The sequence below is a fragment of the Amphiura filiformis genome, chromosome 13, assembly GCF_039555335.1.
Source record: "Amphiura filiformis chromosome 13, Afil_fr2py, whole genome shotgun sequence".
In the NCBI taxonomy this organism is placed as follows: domain Eukaryota; kingdom Metazoa; phylum Echinodermata; class Ophiuroidea; order Amphilepidida; family Amphiuridae; genus Amphiura; species Amphiura filiformis.
The window spans coordinates 66,400,022-66,421,913 of NC_092640.1; the positions used below are offsets into that span (position 1 = coordinate 66,400,022).

A 21,892-nucleotide genomic window follows, 5' to 3' on the forward strand; every position below is an offset into this window, starting at 1 on the left:
TGGCACAATCTGGTCCATGGAGGCCAAAGGCAGGTAATTTGAAATTGAGATAATGGATTGGAGTAAAAATTAAATAGACATCACAAAACTTGAGAACCAAGTATGGTATACATTTTCAGTGAATGTTTGTATAAGTAATATTCATACTAACTCAATTTTCAAAAATGCTTCCTTTGGCCTCCATGGCCCAGATTGTGTCACACATGTGTCCCATGCTTTTCAAGCTCGTTCATCACTAAACAAACTGTCTTGCGACAACCTCACAGTACATCTTTTCTGATTGGCCAAGCATCGTCAACATAAAATGTTAAGACTGAGAATTGGCTGTCAATCAACGCTGGGCTTCAGGGCATGCAGCGGTTGATGGACAGCTATGCGGTTACAGAAATCCACACAATGTACATGAGTACGAGCTGTGAGTCGCTGACATGAAAGGTGGTATCAGACCACATATTGGTGCCACAGTGGCTGTTAAGCTAGCGTATATTTTGTGTTTGCGGTATCTACAAATAGTAGGGAGCCTATGATGTTTAGTGTCACTTACACAAGTCACGTCCTATAGCCAATTGAAAACAGTTTTATTTGTAAATGCATTAACCAATCAGCAATTGTCATTTCACAGGTTGTCGCCAGATGGTTTTGTTTAGTGACCAAGGAACACAAACCGGCTGGGACCAAGACAACACACATGCATGCCTTGTCCTATATATTATTTAACTCATCAGCAAGACTTGTAACATACATTGAAAGCGGCACACCAACCAGGTCAGGGGAGCAGCCCCCCTGGCCCCCACCCCCCCAATCTCTAAATAGAGGGACAAAATCTACCAACATATGAAGACCTGAGTGCAAGAAGACCGTAAGTCCACTTGGCCCCTCAACATGTATACACTGAAGTTATGTGTAGCTTCTTATTGTCATATGTTTAATACATGGTTAATACATGTTCCAGGGTGAAAACATCATGAAAGGCTGTGACAGATTTGTTTTGACCCCTGAACATGTACAAAACATTACCATACTATACTTTAGTGTATACATGTTGAGGGGCCAAGTGGACTTACAGTCTTCTTGCGCTCAGGTCTTCATATGCAATGTACTTCTTCATTTTGGCTTGTGTCATCCCAAGATTAAGCTCAACTTTGCCCTTTTTAGCATTAAAATGGCAAAATGCGACATGCTCCGCACACATTTGTCCCAGTAAATGCAAGAAGTTGCCCAGCCAGTTTGTCCCCTTGGAAATTTTGCCCTGTATATGCCACACAACATCGTGGTTTGTTTTTCTTTGTATCGATACAGAGTGTAAATTTAGACTTCATTAATTCATTAAAACTGTCTTCCCAAACGATTCAGCAAAAAGATGTTTGTTCTTCCAGCGATGTTTGAGTTACTTGGCAAAGAGGTCCAAGTTCAGTTGGATTCATTGGCCATTAGTCATTTATCTTACTTAAGTGGTAGTCATTTATCTTTCTTATAGGTTGCTTTACATCACAAATAGTGTAAACTATTCCTTTTTTCTTAATCCAAATTTGAAATTAAGCATACCCAAATTGGGAAAAACTAAGGTGAAAAGTGAAAGGTTTAATCAATTTACAACAAAAGGTATTATAACAGGTTTCTCTTTTAGGTAAACATTTTATTTATTAACATTTGAATACTGGCATATTTTTTTTGTTGATCCAAACAATACTTTTGTTTGAAATTGCCCAATTTTCACCCCAAGCTTTTATCAACATAAATAATCACGTTCAAGTTTAGTGTTCAACAAACATGACAAAAATAATCAACTTAACACCTTTTTAATATGCAAAGTTTTGATAGTACTCAATTATTATTTTTTAATAATTCATATTTGTGAAATATTTATTTGTGATCATGATATAAATCAAATATATTTTGTAATAAAATTTGTAATCAAACCATGGATATATTCATGTACTTGTAAATATTAGAAGTCAAGATAGCTTCTGATCAGATGCTTGACTCTGGCGCCTTGACATGCAGTTGGCTACCCAGCAAACACAAAACGTTTTAAAACTTTTTAAACAGGTTAATATTTTGGGTTGTGGTTTTGGTAAACACATTTTAATAACAGTAAATGACATGTTTAACATGTATAAAGGTTGTGAAAACTTATAAAAAATATTTAATAAATTATAAAAACTTGCAACAACATCTTAAAAATATTGTCAAAATGTTATTGTAAAATATTTTGGCAAACTATATGTGACACAATCTGGTTCATGGGGGCCAAAGGCGGCAAATTTGAAATTGAGATAAAGGCAAAAATATTGAGTAAAAAAACAATAAAATTGTTTTCAGTATAATGATAGCCTAATGTTTGCATAAGGCTGCGATCACATAGAAGTATACTATTCGGGTATACGGTGCATGTTTTGCAGGTGCACACATATAGCTTAAATCGAGCAAGGCAATTTCATAGTACAGGGTCACATAAGGCTACGATTACATAGAAGTATACTATTCGGGTATCTGATTGCACGTTTTGCAGGTGCACGCGTATAGCTTAAATCGAGCAAGGTAATTTCATAGTACCGGGTCACATAAGAGGGCACTATTCGGAAAGGCTGTATACCTGTGTATAGTATACCGTCCTAATTTTAAAATTAAAACATATGTGGGCAAATTCATTGTTTTTAATAGATGCACTATCTAATTCTGCACATTACGACACCTCATTGAATGCAATGTGACCTCAAGAAGTAAAGTTACAAGCATTTGATTAGACGAAGAAAATTGGTAACTGACCTATACTAAGCTATTAAGCTATATGAAATCGCTCATTCGATCAGGCTGAGTTCACATAGTATACTCCTATATGAACTCAGCCTGATCGAATGAGCGTATTTCATATAGCGAATACCGTATACCGTATACTTCCATGTGATCGCAGCCTAAGGTAATAGTTATAGTAACTTAATTTTCAAAAATACCTCCTTTGGCCCCCATGGATCAGATCATGTCACATATGATTCATTGAGCAGTGGTAATAAAAGAAGAAAAATAAAAAATTTAATAGACTTCAACACTACTTGTTTATTTCACTTAATGGGAGCACTTTCTAGGAGCACTTTCGGGGAACATCCTCATTGTCAGCCCATGTTGTTAACTCTGATAAGCGCTCCCAGTAAGCAAAGTAAACAAGTAGTACTGAAAGCAACTTTTAAATTATTCTCATCTGTATGTGCTTTTTGCCAAATGTAATAAATAAATAAAATACTTTTTTTGATCTATAATGACCAAAATGTTAAAGAATATGAGACATGTGAATGATACTTGTAGTGAGTAATAAAATATAATTATTACTGGAAATCAAAAGTCGATTTAAAGTTCTTTTGAAGTGCAACTGCCAATTTAGGTTAAAAGCGAGAAAACCACATTTTCAAACAAGAGGGAAAAAATAGGAAATTTGTTGCCAGCCAAATTCTTGTTAATATCGTAAGTTATATCATAGAGGTGTGTCACTCTCCATGTTCTGAAGACTTCACAAAAAGTGACGTAGCCATTACAAACATGTCTATAGCTTTAGAACTATTAATTGTTTTCACATTTTAACATTGAAAGAAAGGTAGTTCATGTATTTGATACCCCCTTGGCCCAATGTCATTCAATATTAATAACAGCAGTATTTTTTAAAGTAAAACCACAACCATGAACTTATTTACTGTTACTCCCCGGGCTTACTCCGTCGACTCCTGCTGTCAGGCATTAATGATGGCTCGCCATAACCTCCTGTCCTGCATGCTGGTCTCAATGTATGCAGTTTGCTCAAGCATATCAATATACCAGTCCCTGGCCTTTGCTGATAAACATTGAGGTCAACTCATCCGTAGATTGATCTATCTACGACTTATTAGTCTGGAGTTATTAGTGAAAAGGTCAAAGGTCAACATTTGGGCTCCACACAGGTCAAAACAGACAATTTCCACTCAAATTGTTTGTCTTAATATAGCAATTCAAAAAAATGAAGAGTATTTTGCACCATGCAAGACATTTTCTACCCAGGAAACACAGCAAAATAGGTCACAATCAACAAGACTAAATGGGTAATGACTTATTTCGCTGTGTAACCTAGGTAACAAAATGTCCTACATAGTACAAACTATTCTTTTTTGGATTGTTATAACAAGACAATTTGAAACCATTTTCATCAACATTGGAGGAAATTCTGTTTTGACCCAAATGTTGACCATCAACCTTATCACAAATAACCCCAGACTGATAAGTTGTAGCTTGGTCAATCTATATTTTCGTCATGACCAGAATAATACTTTGTTTTTAAAATTGGAACAATTTTGAATTTTGACCCATGTGAACTTTGACCCTGGATATGTTGGAATTCTATTCACCTCAAGACATCAACATGTAAGCAAAAAATGTTAATCATACCTAATTTTACACTCATAATTCGACTAATTAGATCATTGAACAAATTTGGTGAGTTCATCAGGTGACACATTTGATTCTTTTGTTATTTGCCAATTAATGAAAACAGATTGCCTCTCTGAATATCCCTGTAGTGTTGCCTTTTTAATGACACAAATGGCATAATTGAGATTTATGCACTTGTGATACTATAACAAATTAACATATTATATTATAGCAGTCAAAATATGACAGCAAATATCAAACTTTCACCAAGTTTTTGGTCTGAAAGCTTAAGCTGTTACAAAATATCAGAACATGCAAATTCTACATGACATAGACAACTGACACTGAAACTGTTTGGTGTAATGCTTTAATATGAATAATTTTCTTTCTCTGATAATATTACATAATTTAGCAATATTTTTATTAAAATTTGCTGGAATAATAAGTATTAAGAATACTTTTAATTAACTACTAGGGTAAATTCTATAATGATCTTACATATTCAAGTACTGATCATTATGAATTTGGAACTTATTAACCAAATTTTATGTATTGGTGATAGCATCTTACAATGACACATGTCTTCGACCCAGTACCACTAGACCACCGCGTGCTGCCATATCACCTAGGTTTCATTATCATTGAGGTATAGGACTTTTTATTTTTTTGGAGAAGAGCAGGTAGGGCAACTACTTGATTATATTTCTACATGTTCATACTACATACTCTGAAAATTTTAGAAAATTCATGACGGGCAGTTTTTTTAAAATCACATTTTGTTCCTAAAATGGGGCTTATAGCGCCCTCAACGGGCACTCTCTCGAGTCCCAATTTCCGTACCCGTACACGTACCCGTGGCTTTGGACCCGTACCCATACTCATGCCCTATTTTGACTTCGGACCCGTACCTGTACTCATGGTCTGGGACCCGTACCCATGGTCTGGGACCCGTACCCGTACCCATGGCCTGGGACCCGTACCCGTACTCATAGCATCATGTACCCGTACTCATGGTCAGGGGTACGTGTACCATAGAGTACATGGTTACACAAATGCAGGAAAGTGAGAATAGAATACTTTCACTTCACTTCACTTCACTTGTATGCTGCACCCATGTAGAACTAGTGTGACTGGTGTGAGATTTTCCGCCAGCCACATGAGCTAGCTCACAGTGTACTTCTTGTGCCAGGCCTGGGCTAGTGGCACTAGTAGTGCATCTGAGACAAATGAATAGAGGTCCTTACCATACAGAAATTTGTATAAGAGATTTAAAGGAGTTTTAAAATATTAATAAAACATATAGATATATTTATCCAGATGTGCATAAATAATGATAATAATTATAATGATTAAGCTAATCAGTGCTAATGGATAATCTGTTGGATGTGTATTGTGCAGATTTGCATGAATGTACTTGGAAAATTGACAATTATTTTAATTCCAATTGATGTTTTTCCATATTGTACATGGATTGATTGGATAGGAATCGGACTGGGGTCGACTTTGAGTCCTATTTTTTAACCGAGCTGAGCTGAGCCTTTTAATGTTCAATTCCGAGCCCAGTCCGAGTCCAGCAAAAAGTGAACTTGAGTCCGAGTCCAGACTTGAAAGCTACATCACTGTTAAAAAATACTAAAGTATGTTGAAATTAGTATTGCACAGTCTGGTTGTCCATACATAGACATAGTTTTTTCACTTGCATCCCAAAATATGCCACATTCACCATGACCATCAATATTTAATCTCTTTTTGTACTTGTTTATGTTTAATTAATTTGTTTATACTCATACCCATAATTGGACCCATACAAGTCCAAATTCCATACCCGTACCCATGGCCCGTACCCGTACCCATACTGGGACCTGTACCCGTACTCGAGTCCCAATTTCTGTACCCGTACTCGTACCTGTGGCTTCGGACCCGTACTCATACCCAATTTTGACTTTGGACCCGTACCCATACTCATGGACTGGCACCCGTACCAGTACCCATGACCTGGGACCTGTACCCGTACCCATGGCTTGGGACCCGTACCCATGACCTGGGACCCGTACCCGTGTCTTGGGACCCGTACCCGTACTCGTACTCATGGTCCGGGACCCGTACCCGTACTCATGTCGAGTCCCAATACTACAAGTCTGGACTATAAAGTTATATTCTGATGAACACTATATAATACTACATGTATAATGAAGACTTTATATTATAGATATATGCAAACAGGTATAAACATGGTATTTGAAATATATAGGCCTATGGGTTAAAAAAATCACATGTAGAGAGATATCAACATAGCATTGTAACAGTCATACCAAACCAGCAGTTCTAGACATTGAGAGTCAATTCAATGGGAATTAGCCGATTAATACTTTGATCAGCTCGCAATTGGCGGGCCTTATAACATCACAGATTAATATCAATATATTTTATTTCGAAAATTGTCTTGTGACATCTCGCCAGAAGTATCACAAATTATTAATTCAAGCTCTATACTTTGTCTACTTTAACATGCTCAAGATGGACCAGTCAGATCAAGTATATCACTCTAAACGTGGGTCTACTTTTCGGCGTATTGGTAAAGGCCTAACAATTCCCGCCGATTACGAGCTGATCAAAGTATAGTCCCGTGGGTCATTAGTTCGAAAATGGTTAAAGTTAAGATTTAGGGCATTTTTAGGTTTAGGGTTAAGGTTGGTGTTATCATTAGCGATAGGGTTAATTGAAGGAGTTAAGAGTCAGGGTTAGGGTTACGATAAGGGCTTAAGTATTAGGTTAAGGTATGGATTATAGTTTATAATACTTTATTGTATTTTCAGACTAATGACCCTTCAGAATATCGATCAGTAACTAATTGAATGGTGATCAAATGCTTGTATTGACTGTACATTGATTTAAATAAAAAAAGAAATGATTTAAATCAAATAAATCGATTTTTCTTTTATTTAAAAAAAAATAATTAAAAAAAAATCGCCAACCCTGATCCCAAGTGTGGACAGACAGTCTTGATACCATGGATGTCCCCAGTTGCTGTGCATTATATACCCACATCCCCCCACACACAATATAGCAGCTTCTTATTACGAAGGCCATAACTTCCTTCTTTACACAATATTTTGTGTCCATCCATATCAAAACGATGCACTTGTCAGCTCCTACATGTGTCTCATTTCACATGATAGCTAGAGATAAATACCAGGCTCATCTCATGTGGAGGTCACTTAAAATCATCCCCACGTCACATGGTTATGGAATGTTCTCTGTATTCATAAACCATGTGACTTTGAGATGATTTGAAATGACCGCCACTTGAGATGAGTCTGGTATTTATTCCCAGCTATTATATAAAAAGTGACACATGTAGCAGCCGACAAGTGCATCATTTTGATATGGATGTACACATTTATACATTTCTCTATTCAATTCCAAGTTCCTCACACACATTTTAATGCATAAAATTGGCAAAATACATTTTTTTCCAAATTTGTTTTTTAACGAAGTCAACCTTGTTTGCATCACCCTGTGCATGCCTTCATATAAAGTTTAATATTTTGATTTTAATTAAAGCCATATTATAACATTTGCTGAGGAAGACGCCCTCAATATTTTTCAAAAATATGTTTTTTAAATAATTATTAAACTAACATACCCTACAAAAATCAAGACTCTAGGTGCTGTAGTTTAGTCACAATCCGAGATTTTGAATAAAACACAGGAACCGTCGTTTTATTATTACAATGGAAATAATAGTAGAACGCATGCGTGATGTTGTAACACAGTATGTACATGTTCCGTGCGACACACATAAAGGATCGTGTCGTAGCACAACGAATGTAGTGACACGCATTGACGACATCAGCGCTGGGATCTCGCTGAGATTAGTAGTGATTTTCTAGATCTCTGTTCAGAGATGGTCACAGTTGATGAGATGTGGGATGATTTCTGTACCAGGGTCAAGGGTACTATGGAACGGAACATCCCTTCAAAGATCGTAAGCCCTCACAAGAAACCTCCGTGGTTCAGTCGAAATGTCTCACGGTTGTATAGGAAGAAAAGAAAGCCTTTAGCAAGGCAAAGCACTCAAACAGTACTGAAGACTGGGAGATCTTTCGATCACTTCAGTAAACAGCTAAATAGAGAGTCTCACTTGAAATTACCGTCAATATGTTAGAGACACATGTATGGTATCAATGAAGAAGTTCTACTCCTTCATTAAGAGTCTTAAGCATGACTCTTTCGGCATTCCATCACTTAAAATCGATGGGAGACTAGTTTCTGAAAATATTAAGAAGGCTGACATCCTGAACCATCAATTTGAGTCAGTGTTCTGTAAGGAGAGACTTGATAATCTTCCACATACCAGGTTCAAAATTTCCATGCATGCCAAACATACATATATCCATCAATGGTATTGAAGAGCTACTGACAGACCTTGACCCTAACAAAGCAACTGGACCTGACGGGCGTGTTCGCACGCATTCTAAAGATGGGGGCAAAGGAGATTGCGCCAGCCCTGGCGACCATCTTTAGAAAATCACTCGAGACTGGCAATTTGCCTGAAGATTGGAAGAATGCGAATGTAACTCCAATCTTCAAAAAAGGAGACCGCACACAGCCTTGCAACTATAGACCGGTTTCCCTTACTTCTATATGTTGCAAGGTGATGGAACATGTCATTCATTCGAATGTCATGAAACATCTTGACAAGTATGGCATATTGACCGACCATCAACATGGCTTTCGCCGAAATCGATCGTGTGAATCTCAATTAATACTGACAACAAATGACTTCGCCAAATCCCTCGACAAGGGGCGACAGACAGACGTCATCATAATGGACTTCAGCAAGGCCTTTGATGTAGTACCACATCAGAGGCTCATGCTGAAACTTGCCCATTATGGTGTGGATGGACCGACGCTAACTTGGATTTCTAACTTCCTAATGCAAAGAAAGCAAAAGGTTGTTATAGGAGGTGATGCATCGGACTGGGTACATGTCAAATCAGGCGTTCCGCAGGGCACTGTACTCGGTCCTTTGCTTTTCTTATTATATATCAACGACCTCCCGACCAAATCACCTCCACTGTCCGACTTTTTGCTGATGATTGTGTTCTTTACAGAACAATCAGCAATGACGCAGACGCCGACAAACTCCAAAAGGACCTTGACAGACTCTGTAGCTGGGAACATACATGGTGCATGAATTTCAACATAGCCAAATGTTTTGTCTTAAAGGTTACAAACGCCAAAGAACCAAAACAACATACATATTCACTAAATGGTTCCGTTCTTAGTCAAACAAATTCACACACATATCTTGGTGTAGACATCTCAAACAACATGAAATGGAAAAATCACATCAGTCAAGTAGCTGCAAAAGCTAACAGATCACTGGGTTTTATAAAAAGAAATCTACGGGGATGCACTGAAGATATCAAGAACATGGCTTATAAATCATTGGTGCGACCTTCCATGGAGTACTGCGCTGCAGTCTGGGACCCTTACACCGCGGACCAAATATACCAACTTGAAGCTGTTCAGCGCAGGGCTGCCCGCTTTGTTAAAAACATCTATGACAGGCGTAGCAGTGTCACCGACATGATGACGGATCTGGAGTGGCCACTTCTTTCTACCAGACGCAAAATATCACGTCTCAGCCAGTTCCAGAAAGCCTACGAAGGTCACCTAGCCATCCCGGTCCAAACCCTGCTGCACCCGGTAACACGCTCCACCAGAAATAATCACAGCAAAGCATTCATACCACCTCAACCATCAAAGGACACCTACAAATTTTCATTTTTACCAAGGGCTGTCTCCGAGTGGAATTCTCTACCAGAATCAACAATAGCAATTACAGACCCAACAGCCTTCAAAGCATAACTGCAAGAAATCTTCAACTAAGAGAAAACAAAAAGCACACACACCATAAACCGGTTTATTTTCCCCACTTGGGGTGTTTAACCGTATCGAACTTGAACTTGAACTTGGTTGTAAATTCCAATTTTCTTTGCTTTACCTCAGTTGTTCAGGTAAAAATTAAAAGGGGACAAATCTTACAGTAAAAGCTAACATTTTATGAAAAAGAGAAACACTAATCTATTTTTTATAGAAATGTTATAACATGGCTTTAATTCAGCTTTTTTTTCAGATAACAATTAATTGTTTGAGGTAAAAATTCAGATGAGATTTTAATCAGTGTAGCACTTACATTAGGGGGGATCAAACCCAAAGTTCAATGACGTCCTATAAAAGAAAGTGCTTTCCTTAGGAGGCTGACCCCCTCTCTCCCTGAAACGCAATTGTAAAATGTTGAAAATCCCAACCCGAAAGATCAACTTTGCCCAATATTTTAACTAGCTTGTGACAGACATTTTAACCCAATTCCTCCCCTAATGAAAGGACTTTCGTTTATATAATGTCATCAAACTTTAGTTTGTTCCCTAACTTATGCATCACATTGACTTCTTATAAATACAATAAAAATCGCACACATTTGTACAATGGTAGAATTCCTCTACCGGTAATCGAACCTGGGACATAATGTGATGCGATCAAGCAAAATGAGTTTGATGTCGGGGATATTGATTTTGAGATAAAGCTAACAATAGCATTCAACTTCCTTTGTATTTTATTGTTCTGAGCAACACTAAAAAGGGCATATCTCTGGAATTGTATATCAAATTATGATATGGTTTTCAGCAAAATAAAGGTCTGGCTCATGTACAGTAATAAAATTGAAAACTGAATTTTGATTTTGATCAACATCGGACTCATTTTACTTGATCGCATCACATATTGTACCAGAGTCAAATATTTAACCACTGCACACATTGCACTCTAATGTTGTGCAACTAAAGTCTGCACAAAAAGAAACTCGGTTGTTATAAACACGCCTATAGCTTCGGAACTAATAATTGTTTTCACATTATTTCAACATAAAAAGAAGGATGGTTTATTTACGCGCACTTTGATACCTAATTTGTCCAATTTTGTTCAATATTAACAATGCAGCAGTGCTTTGGAAGGAAAATAGCTGAATATAAAAGTTGCAGCTATTTGTATTGATTTTGAAGTGAGCGTGAAGATAATGGCGGGCTTTATGTCGCTGTAAACTGCAACTTTTAAAATCGGGTATTTTTCTTTAAAAACACTACTGTGTTGTTAATATTGAACAACATTTGACAAATGTGGTATCAAAATGCGTGTAAATAATTCATCCTTCCCTCTATGTTAAAATATTGTGAAAACAATTATTAGTTCTGAAGCTATAGTCGTGTTTATAACAGCTGAGTTTCTTTTTTTGCAGACTTTATATAGGAATCTTAGTAAAAATGGTGTACCCTATGTCCGAGGTTACATCCATCATTTTGGAAGTTACAATTCTCTATAATTGAGTTCCCCGCAGGCCTGCATATTCTGTCAGCAGTTTCCTAGATTACAATTTTGAGTTCCACGCACGCCTTATGTATCCTGTCAGCAGTAGCAAGCTAGTGCTAATGGACACCTATGTTACATTTTTATAAAATTGAGTTCCCCACAAGCCTTGCATGTCCTGTCAGCAGTTGCCTAGGTTACAATTTTATAAAATTGAGTTCCCCACAAGCCTTGCGTGTCCTGTCAGCAGTTGCCTAGGTTACAATTTTATAAAATTGAGTTCCCCGCAGGCCTTGTGTATCCTGTCCGCAGCTGCCGAGGTTACATTTTTATAAAATTGAGTTCCCCACAAGCCTTGCGTGTCCTGTCAGCAGTTGCCTAGGTTACAATTTTATAAAATTTAGTTCACCGCAGGCCTTGTGTATCCTGTCCGCAGTTGCTGAGGTTACAATTTTATAAAATTGAGTTCCCCACAAGCCTTGCGTGTCCTGTCAGCAGTTGCCTAGATTACAATTTTATAAAATTGAGTTCCCCGCAGGCCTTGTGTATCCTGTCCGCAGTTGCTGAGGTTACAATTTTATAAAATTGAGTTGCCCACAAGCCTTGCGTGTCCTGTCAGCAGTTGCCTAGGTTACAATTTTATAAAATTGAGTTCCCCGCAGGCCTTGTGTATCCTGTCCGCAGTTGCCGAGGTTACATTTTTATAAAATTGAGTTGCCCACAAGCCTTGCGTGTCCTGTCAGCAGTTGCCTAGGTTACAATTTTATAAAATTGAGTTCCCCGCAGGCCTTGTGTATCCTGTCCGCAGTTGCCGAGGTTACATTTTTATAAAATTGAGTTCCCCACAGGCCTTGCGTGTCCTGTCAGCAGTTGCCTAGGTTACAATTTTATAAAATTGAGTTCCCCGCAGGCCTTGTGTATCCTGTCCGCAGTTGCCGAGGTTACATTTTTATAAAATTGAGTTGCCCACAAGCCTTGCGTGTCCTGTCAGCAGTTGCCTAGGTTACAATTTTATAAAATTGAGTTCCCCGCAGGCCTTGTGTATCCTGTCCGCAGTTGCTGAGGTTACAATTTTATAAAACTGAGTTCCCCACAAGCCTTGCGTGTCCTGTCAGCAGTTGCCTAGGTTACAATTTTGTGAAGTTGAGTTCACCGCAGGCCTTGTGTATCCTGTCCGCAGTTGCCGAGGTTACAATTTTATAAAATTGAGTTCCCCGCAGGCCTTGTGTATCCTGTCCGCAGTTGCTGAGATTACAATTTTATAAAATTTAGTTGCCCACAAGCCTTGCGTGTCCTGTCAGCAGTTGCCTAGGTTACAATTTTATAAAATTGAGTTCCCCGCAGGCCTTGTGTATCCTGTCCGCAGTTGCTGAGATTACAATTTTATAAAATTGAGTTACCCACATTTAGCCTTGCGTATCCTGTCAGCAGTTGCTGAAGATACAACTTTAAGAAATTGAGTTGCCTGTAGGTTATAATTTTGTACAGTTAAAACTGTGTTCCCCACAGGTTTTGCGTATCTTAGCAGTTGCTGATGTTACATAATGTTGTAAAATTTAGTTTACCGCAGGCCTTACATATCCTTCCAGCAGTTGCTGACGTTACAATTTTGTGAAGTTAAGCTCCCCACAGGCTTTGCGTATTCTGTCAGGAGTTGCTGGTGCTTCCAATGAGAGCATCTCTGATATCCCAGCATCAACTCTAGCAGACTGGATGGCATCCTGGACAGCAAAATGTACAGTGTTTGCTAGACATAAAGTAGGTTCACCAATGCCCTAGAAAACAAGATTTAAAAAAATCTTGAATTTAATGGCCCGGTTTGTGAAGAAAACATCATTGGTTAATGGAGAAGGTTAATGAGGAGCAGCATTCAAATGAAATAGGAATATATACAGCAAGAACAGCAAAATAAATAATTACTATCTTAAGGGATCTGGAATGAGCGTTTTGACACTATTTTTTGTGGGACATGAGAGCACATCAGACATATCGAATTGCATTCTGAATCTGAAGTATGTCTTTCTGATATCAAATAATTTTCATTTTTTGAAATTCACAATATAATACAAATTTTATGACAAATTATTAAAATTTAATATTTTTCACATTTTTGATATATAACAGTCCTCAAAGTAAATTTTATAAATCTAATGATATATTCTTAAAGTGTATGTAGCTGGGAGGAAAAGCAGATGATCAATTTGACCTTTCATATTAAAGATATGGAATTTTTTCCCAAAAAGACCTAATTTTTTTTGGTGTTTTGGAAAAAAAAATCCATAACTTCAATACGAAAGGTTAAAATTTTCATTTAAAGTCGGCTTTTCATCCCACCTACATACACTTTAAGTATAAAACATCAGATTTATAAAGTTTACTTCGAGTACTGTTAAATATCAAAAATATCAATTTTTAATAATTTGCCATAAAATGTGTATTACATTGCAATTTCAAAAATCAAAATTATTTGATATCAGAAGGACATTCTTCATATTCAGAATGCAATTCGATATGTCTGATGTGCTCTAATGTCCCACAATAAATACTGTCCAAACGTTCATACCCCATCCCTTAAAGGATCTTAAATCAGTATCGGGTTACATAAATATCCTGAAAACATTTTTAAAATGTTTGATATGAAAAACACTACAAAAATGCTTTATTTTTAAAAGTCCTCAAAATGTTTTGAATGTTGTTCAAACATTCTGTGCCCTTTATATAGCTTGACATTAAAATGTTTTCTGTAAAACTTTTAATATTTGCTGGGAATGTATCCTTGGCCAGAACAAGTAACATAAGAATTATTCCAACCTCAGACACATTATTCATACCTGCTGCATCATCCTCTCTTTCTTCATTATTCTCAACACATTTTTCTTATACCCTTACCTTTGAAGAATAAACACCTCTAACATTGGGGCAGTTTCGCAGTAACGTGATGTTGAATTCGGCAGGTATGTCTCGCACACATGGAATCTTGTAGTTATACGGTCCGTTGGTGATAAGGGTCCCATCTTTGTCCCAGAGAAGCTCCTCTAGCATGAAATAACCATATCCCATCATAAAAGCACCTTCAATCTGTAAAACAATATTTTGATACCATTGTTATCATTCTGCGTGTTTCTACTGGGGAACGGTTGGCGGGTAATGTGGTTTAGTTTAGAGTGTTACCGGTTAATGTGCTCAGCGGAAACAGATCGGTTCAGAGTGATGCGGTGTGGACACCCGGCAACCGTGATCCACCTCATGAGGTAGACCATGTGGTGTGACACCCGGTATTTCTGTCAGTGGAAACGCAACGGTTAACAGTTGCTGGGTGTTGAACTTCTTTTATGTACATTTTATGTATCACATCGTGACCTTAAAAGCAGCATGGGGGTCAGGAAAACATTTTCAGTACTTCCGGTACACACCACAACCCTTATTTTAAGCATCAGTAGAAACGTGCTGGTTGTTGCCTGAATCGGATTGTGGGTTACCAGGTAAGAATACAGAGTGCTCAGTGTAAACACGCAGATTGCTCAAACCTATTCACTATTATTTTCCATTGTCAATATCCATGACATCCAACAAATGACATTCCATGTTGAGGCAATGAGGTTTCCAAAACTGGGATTTTAATAGGATTTTATAATCAGATTTGTCAGATATTTTGCCAATTTCTGACTTTTATTATTTACATTGGATTGAACAACTGTTCCTATACCTTTGTTAATCGGTGATGAATCCATACTTTGTCAGTAGTGTATACACGGACTAAACGCTTACATGTTACGTGTGAGCGCGTAAAATTTGTATATGGAACTTACATGTGTAACACCTCTCATGTGTATTATTGAATTTTGGAGGTAGCAGCTAAACATTGCCACTTTACTCTTTAGTTTTATTGCTGATATCAACAGAGAAACCACTGATCTTTCAGTAAGGTTGAGTGGCAATGACTACATGCATTCCTAATGATATATTAACTCATGTGAATTAGATGATCTCTAGCTTGTTTTTGTTGTTGATAGGGATTCAATGATGTTTCACAGTTGTTCATCACCGTATAACAACTCAAGTCTGGCACGTCTTTGTGGTTTATTTTGCAAAGCAAACCACACAGACAATGCAGACATATTGTTGAAACATGGTTGAATCCCTAATCATAATCGAGTGATTACAGTAATATTGCTAATTACATTAGCAGTCAAGTTAGCTCAATCGATAAGGCATTCAACTATGGTGCAAGAGGTTGTGGGTTCAAACCCTTGCGGTGCCTAGTTTGCTCAAGTGGAAAAATTGAGATAGCTTGAAATTCCCCTGGAGAGGGAACTCACTGCTAATTTGTCTCGTTGTAACCCGTACAAAACTCGGGAAGCTGATCTTGGTTGTGAAGGTTATTTTGTGGAATGTATAGGGTGTGCACTCTTGAAGCAGCAAAGTCCCTGAATTGTTGTTTAATGGTTTATGGAATGATGTTGGGCCGGAGTGGTCAGCGACAACCTGTAAAGTGTGCTGAGGCTTGTGGATCAACGTCTAGGCGTTGTGCCTGTACGTAGTGCTCTATAAATCACTGCAGTTTTTTTTACATAATCATAAAATTCAAACTCATTCACCTGTCCAATGTCTAAGGCAGGATTTAGACTCTTCCCCACATCCATAACAATATCTGTGCGCAGCAACTCATGACTTCCTGTGAGACAGTCTATCTGCACCTCGCTACATGCTGCCCCAAATGTGGAGTACGGATACGGTCTGCCAGTTTTGGTAGCCCAGTCCCATGTGATATCAGGAGTCCTGTAGTTAAAAATAGAAAGATGTGTAAAGATCATACACAATCAAGGGGAATGAGTCGGATGTCGCTAAATATTGATTTTGAGATATTGGCAAAGAAGGTGTTAAAATTCTTTTGTTTTTTATTGTTTTCAGCAATTGATAAATTGATGTAACTTCACAAAGAAAAGTCGTATCAACTTGGGGTTTTCAGTTTCTGAAAGCTCTAAATGTCCTCTTTAGAAACATTATGTAAAACTCAATTTTGACCAGGGTCGACATGTGACTCATTCCCCTTGATCATGTCACATTTTACAATTTAATAAGCACATAAATAGCCACAATAAAAATATTCTTGCTTCAAATAAAATTCTGAAATGTAGAGTTTAAGAAATATTTTGCCATGCCCAAAGTTTGTAGTGGACACTTACACACATATTATGTCAAAGCTAAGGAGAATTTTGTATATGATATGGGTATCTTTTTTTCCAATTTTTCACAGATAGACACCCCGATTTTGCCTCAATGTAGACAAAATGTTTGAAATTTGTCAAAAGCTGCAGGAAATATAAAAAAAAAGGTTGCTTTAAATTAGAATATTTGTGCTTCTGGTATACCAATGGGTCAAATATTTAGAGAATAAACGATAGGAATTTTTATTTTGACTACCCTCTACCGTGTGATAGCGACAGGCAGGTCCAATATTTTGAGTAGTGGATGCGGCGCAGCTGGTATCCACTACGATAAAATATTGGACCTGCCTGTCGCCTCATCATAGGTATACATATCGCCACACTTCTATGAGCGTGTTACGTCAAGGGCTGACAGTGATTCGCCGATTCTCCAAATTTGGCCAAATTTGCACGCCACGGTATGCTATACAGAAGTTGCGGAATTACAAATTTGGTACCAGCATGGGAGCCGCCATCTTGGGAAAAGGGGGTGCTGGCGACCGTCGACTCGACGGTCGCCAGCACCCCCGAACGCGCCCAGCAGCTCCCAGCACCATGACTACGCGTAACAGAACGCGTTCCCGACTGTCAATCATCAAGGGTCAATCACCTCGAGCTTGACAACGATATCTGAATAGACTATTGCCAAGTCTTACGTGTAGGCGCGAAATCAAGGTTAATTTTTGTGATTGAAACAGTATTTTACTTGTATAAATCTTGGTCTGGAGAGTGGGATTGTTGGTCGATTTGATGTATTTAATAAATTAAGTTAATGGATGCGCTAAAAATATTATTAAAAGTATTAAAACAGCTATTCAACATTTGAAAAAATACGCCGTCGCAGGCTTGAAAAGGTCTAACCTTGATTGCAGCAAGCCGTGATTTTCACGGGTAATTTTATTTCTTGAACGCGAGCACGGGTAGCGATGCAGCCGGTAGAAATCGCGGGAGTGTTCCAGGCCTACGCAATGGCAGGGTAATGGCGGCATCCATAGTTTTATTACATTTATCTTCGAGTGACGCTTCACAATCTTATTTATTCCCTGGTTACGTGTTATCAACACTCATGATGACGTGGGGTCGTCTACAGCCTGATAGATGACACCCAAAATCATGCGATTGTCCAATCAGATTATATGTCTACGTAATAGACCACTCCCACTGACTAAGAATTATATTAATATGGCAAAGTGATGGGTCCACTTTTGTTTATTCTTGTACCAACCTACTCAAACCAAACTTGAGTATTTCTCAGTTCCTCTCACATTTTTGACCATTTTCTCATTGACAATTTGCCCAAAACCAAGTGTCATAAAAAGTGGACCATCCTGACACCGACAATTTATTTGCACTTGGGACCAACAAACTAAAAGGATATGAAACCCCACTATATTGTAGTACTCTTCTAAAGTATATGGTGTTAGTCCGACACACACATTACATAAATATCATAAACATGAGCACTAGAAATGTGACACGATCTGGTCCATGGGGCCAAAGGAGGCATTTGTCTATTTTCTTATGTATTTTATTGTTTTTTACTCCATATTTTTACCTTTTATCTCAGTTTCAAATTTGCCGCCTTTGGCCCCCAATGGACCAGATCGTGTCACAAATATTCCTGTGTCATTTTTGGACACTGAAAACTCTTTTATGTTTACTGATGTATGTAAAACATAACCTTCAACACAAACAAATGGGAAGGCTATTTAGAATAACAAAAGGTTAGTTTCCGATAGATGCACACATTTCTGTGGGCCATGGAAATTGGTTTGCATAAAAAAAATGATGAAATCCATTTCTAGTGTGTTTGTGTATAAATTGATCCCGAAATGGATATGTCATGGCTAGTTTAACACTCAGCTAGTCCAACATAATGCAAGTCATAATGCAATTGCCGTAGTTTAAAATATTATGCTTTGCCCTTAAAGCAACAATGTGTGATTTGCATAAAAATAGATTCCTATTTAAATGTTAGTTTTCACTGATAGCTACTGATCGCATAGCCCTCTTTTAATTTCGAGCCAAACAAATGAGGTAAAACGAAGAATATTGGTATTTCTTTCCAGCACCTACAATGCGTGTATTTTAGCTCGCTGATTATAATTATCATGACTATTTGGAGCTTCACGCAGCTGACGGGATTCAAACAAGACGTATCAGACGAATAGCGATATACACACAGTTTATGCGTCAAGTTGATGTACAGCGCCTACAATGCGTGTATAATCTTGCCAATCGTATTATTTGTCATAATTATTGGCGGAGCTACACGCAGCTGATGCGATGTACAAACAAGACGTACAACAAATAGTGACATGCATACAGTTTATACGGTACGTCACTTATTCAATGATTCGAAATAACCAAGCAGGCGACATATTTATTCAGCACTCGATCAGTGAGCTCAGAATAAAACCGGTATCCCCGCTTTTATTATAAATATTAAATTTACACTGTAATTAAAGCACTTTAGGCTTAGTCTTTCACAGGGCATTTATGTACACCAATGGCCATTACAATGGTGCAAAAAGTAGAAAAAAAAAAAATTGAGGGCGTTGCTGTGGTGCAAATCACACAATATGGCTTTAATACTCACTGATGATATCCAATCACAGAAAGATTGACTCGAGAGAAGTAAGCAGCACTGACCTAGAGCAAATAAATAGTTAAATGATTTCATAAATTATATATGTCATCGCTGTTTTGGCCTAGTGTCGTATGACGATTTTTGGGCAAAATGAGTTATATAAACTTTCAAAATCTATTAATGAAACTATATATTCACAAAGTTTTGAGACCTAAATGTAATTAGTTAATGAGATATGGCACTAATTAGTATGATACGACATGGTTTTTATGTAAAATCCCCCCTAAATCTTCATTTTGTTTTTTGGCATACAATCGTATCATAGTCGTATTATGATGCGTCGCCATAGGCCACTGTATAACTGGGGTTTCCTATTGTTTTGGCATACTGTCGTATCACATGGCGTATCATATATTTTTACATTGGTTGTCAAATTGTGCATATTGTTTGCAGATTAATTACTCCTAATTAGTGAATGAATAAGAAGTTTGTATTAAGTTGAGAACAAAGACAAATATATTATTGATTATATTCTTTGATAAGAATAAACATATTTTACTTTGGTGCTCTCTAGTGGGTCTTCAAAAATTGGAAAAACTTTAAATGCGATTTTCTCAAAACGGCATTTTTCGTCATACGACAGTATGCCAAAACAGTGACGATGTGACATGATCAAGGGAATGAGTCGGATGTTGCTAATACTGTTTTTGAGATATTGGCAAACAACAGTGTTCAGATTCTTTTATTTTATATTGTTTTCAGCCATTGATAAATTGCTCAAAACTTGGTAACCAGATGTCCAATTTGGATGTGGTTTGGATCAAAATATAACATTCATAAACTGCCAGAAAATGATATAAAAAATTTTGAATTGAAAATTGCCGACATGTGACTCATTCCCCTTGATCATGTCACATATATGTTTTTTTAGTAGAATGTTACACATAATTATATCCAACATCAAAATTTTAAATGCTTTTTTTCAGATGGAATTCCGTCAAGTGCAGTCCTCAGATCATGACCCTTTTCCTTGACATTTGAGCATGGCTGTGCCTTTTGTGAGCGACACACACCCCTACCAAAAACATTAAACATGCGTGTCTGCAGTTGGGTATTAAAAACTCAATACGTAGATCAACATCCTTGGTTGCCGGTATTTACACAGAGGGGCATGTCTGTTTATAAACACCTAAAAAAAGAAGAAAAAAAAAGCGTAGTGATTTATAGTGTGTTATGCACAGGCACAACCCCTAGACGTTGATCCACAAGCCTCAGCACACTTTACAGGTTGTCGCTGACCACTATGGCCCCACATCATTACATAAACCATTAAACAACAATTCAGGGACTTTGCTGCTTCAAGAGCGCACACCCTAGACATACCACAAATAACCATCGCAACCAGGATCAGCTCCCCGAGTTTCGTACGGGTTACAACAAGACAAATTAGCAATGAGTTCCTTGTTCCAGGGGAATTTCAAGCTAACTCAATTTTTCCACGAGAGCATACTGGGCACCACCAGGGTTCAAACCCGCAACCTCTCGCACCATAGTCGAGCGCCTTATCGATTGAGCTAACTTGACTGCTACAAAACGACACCAGAAATCTACGTGTAACCGCATGTATAAACAGCATAAAAATGCATTATAAACCATGACCACAGTTGATGGTGTAGGGCCAGTCCACACTTGGGATTGTGTAAACTCAAATGTGTGGATAGTAAATACTCAATAAGGTGCCCATCAATCTCCACAGTTGCTGTTGTCGATAAACACATAATTATGTCTGTGTGTGAGGCTTATGGGGGTGTATATGCATTTCAAAATAAGAAGGGCTGTACTTACCCAATCAGCAAAGTTTCCGTCAGGTTTGGCACTTTTAAATGGTGCTAGTCTATCAACCAGTGTGTCACATGCATTCTGTAAGTAAAGGAAAATCAGAAAGAGATTCATTAATATAGTTGTACATACAGTATAGATTGACTGAGGCTCAATCACTGAACAGTCAGTAACATCAAATTTATTAACTTGATTTTAAAAATTGGTTGATACTGGCTCTGGAGGCTGCCATTACTGTTTGAAGACAGAAAGTCCAGAAAGAGACCTTTCATACAAACAGTGGTTCTTGTGGTATTGAATGGAAAAGTGATAATTGTGAGCCATCTTAAGGGCAAATGTGAAGTTGTTGTCTTGAAGATTAGTAAAAGAAGACTTTATGTTGATAGATTTGTAGTTCCATTAGTAGATATTTTCTGCCATAACATAATATTATCATTAATTCTCAATCACCTTGTGTACAGATGAGTTGACTTCTTACGTCAATGCCTGGCAG

The 21,892-nt window shown here is 37.7% G+C and overlaps 2 protein-coding genes across 2 annotated transcripts in view; one reads left to right on the top strand and one right to left on the bottom strand.

The window, feature by feature from the left end:
- Positions 1–4,192: 4,192 nt before the first annotated feature.
- The window catches only part of LOC140168673 (xanthine dehydrogenase/oxidase-like), a 31,185-nt gene continuing 13,485 nt past the window's right edge, over positions 4,193–21,892 (bottom strand). Inside the window, exons 6-11 of the mRNA XM_072192085.1 lie at positions 21,406–21,480; positions 19,570–19,622; positions 16,362–16,542; positions 14,653–14,841; positions 10,374–13,538; positions 4,193–8,250 (exon numbers count right to left, since the gene is read on the bottom strand). Of these exons, the coding sequence (XP_072048186.1) occupies positions 13,365–13,538; positions 14,653–14,841; positions 16,362–16,542; positions 19,570–19,622; positions 21,406–21,480 (672 nt within the window). The 3' untranslated portion in view covers positions 4,193–8,250; positions 10,374–13,364. The remainder of the gene's footprint in view (positions 8,251–10,373; positions 13,539–14,652; positions 14,842–16,361; positions 16,543–19,569; positions 19,623–21,405; positions 21,481–21,892) is intronic.
- Positions 9,730–10,269, top strand: LOC140167857 (uncharacterized). Its single transcript, XM_072191148.1, has one exon. It carries the CDS (start codon positions 9,730–9,732, stop codon positions 10,267–10,269), a length of 540 nt encoding a protein of 179 aa, XP_072047249.1.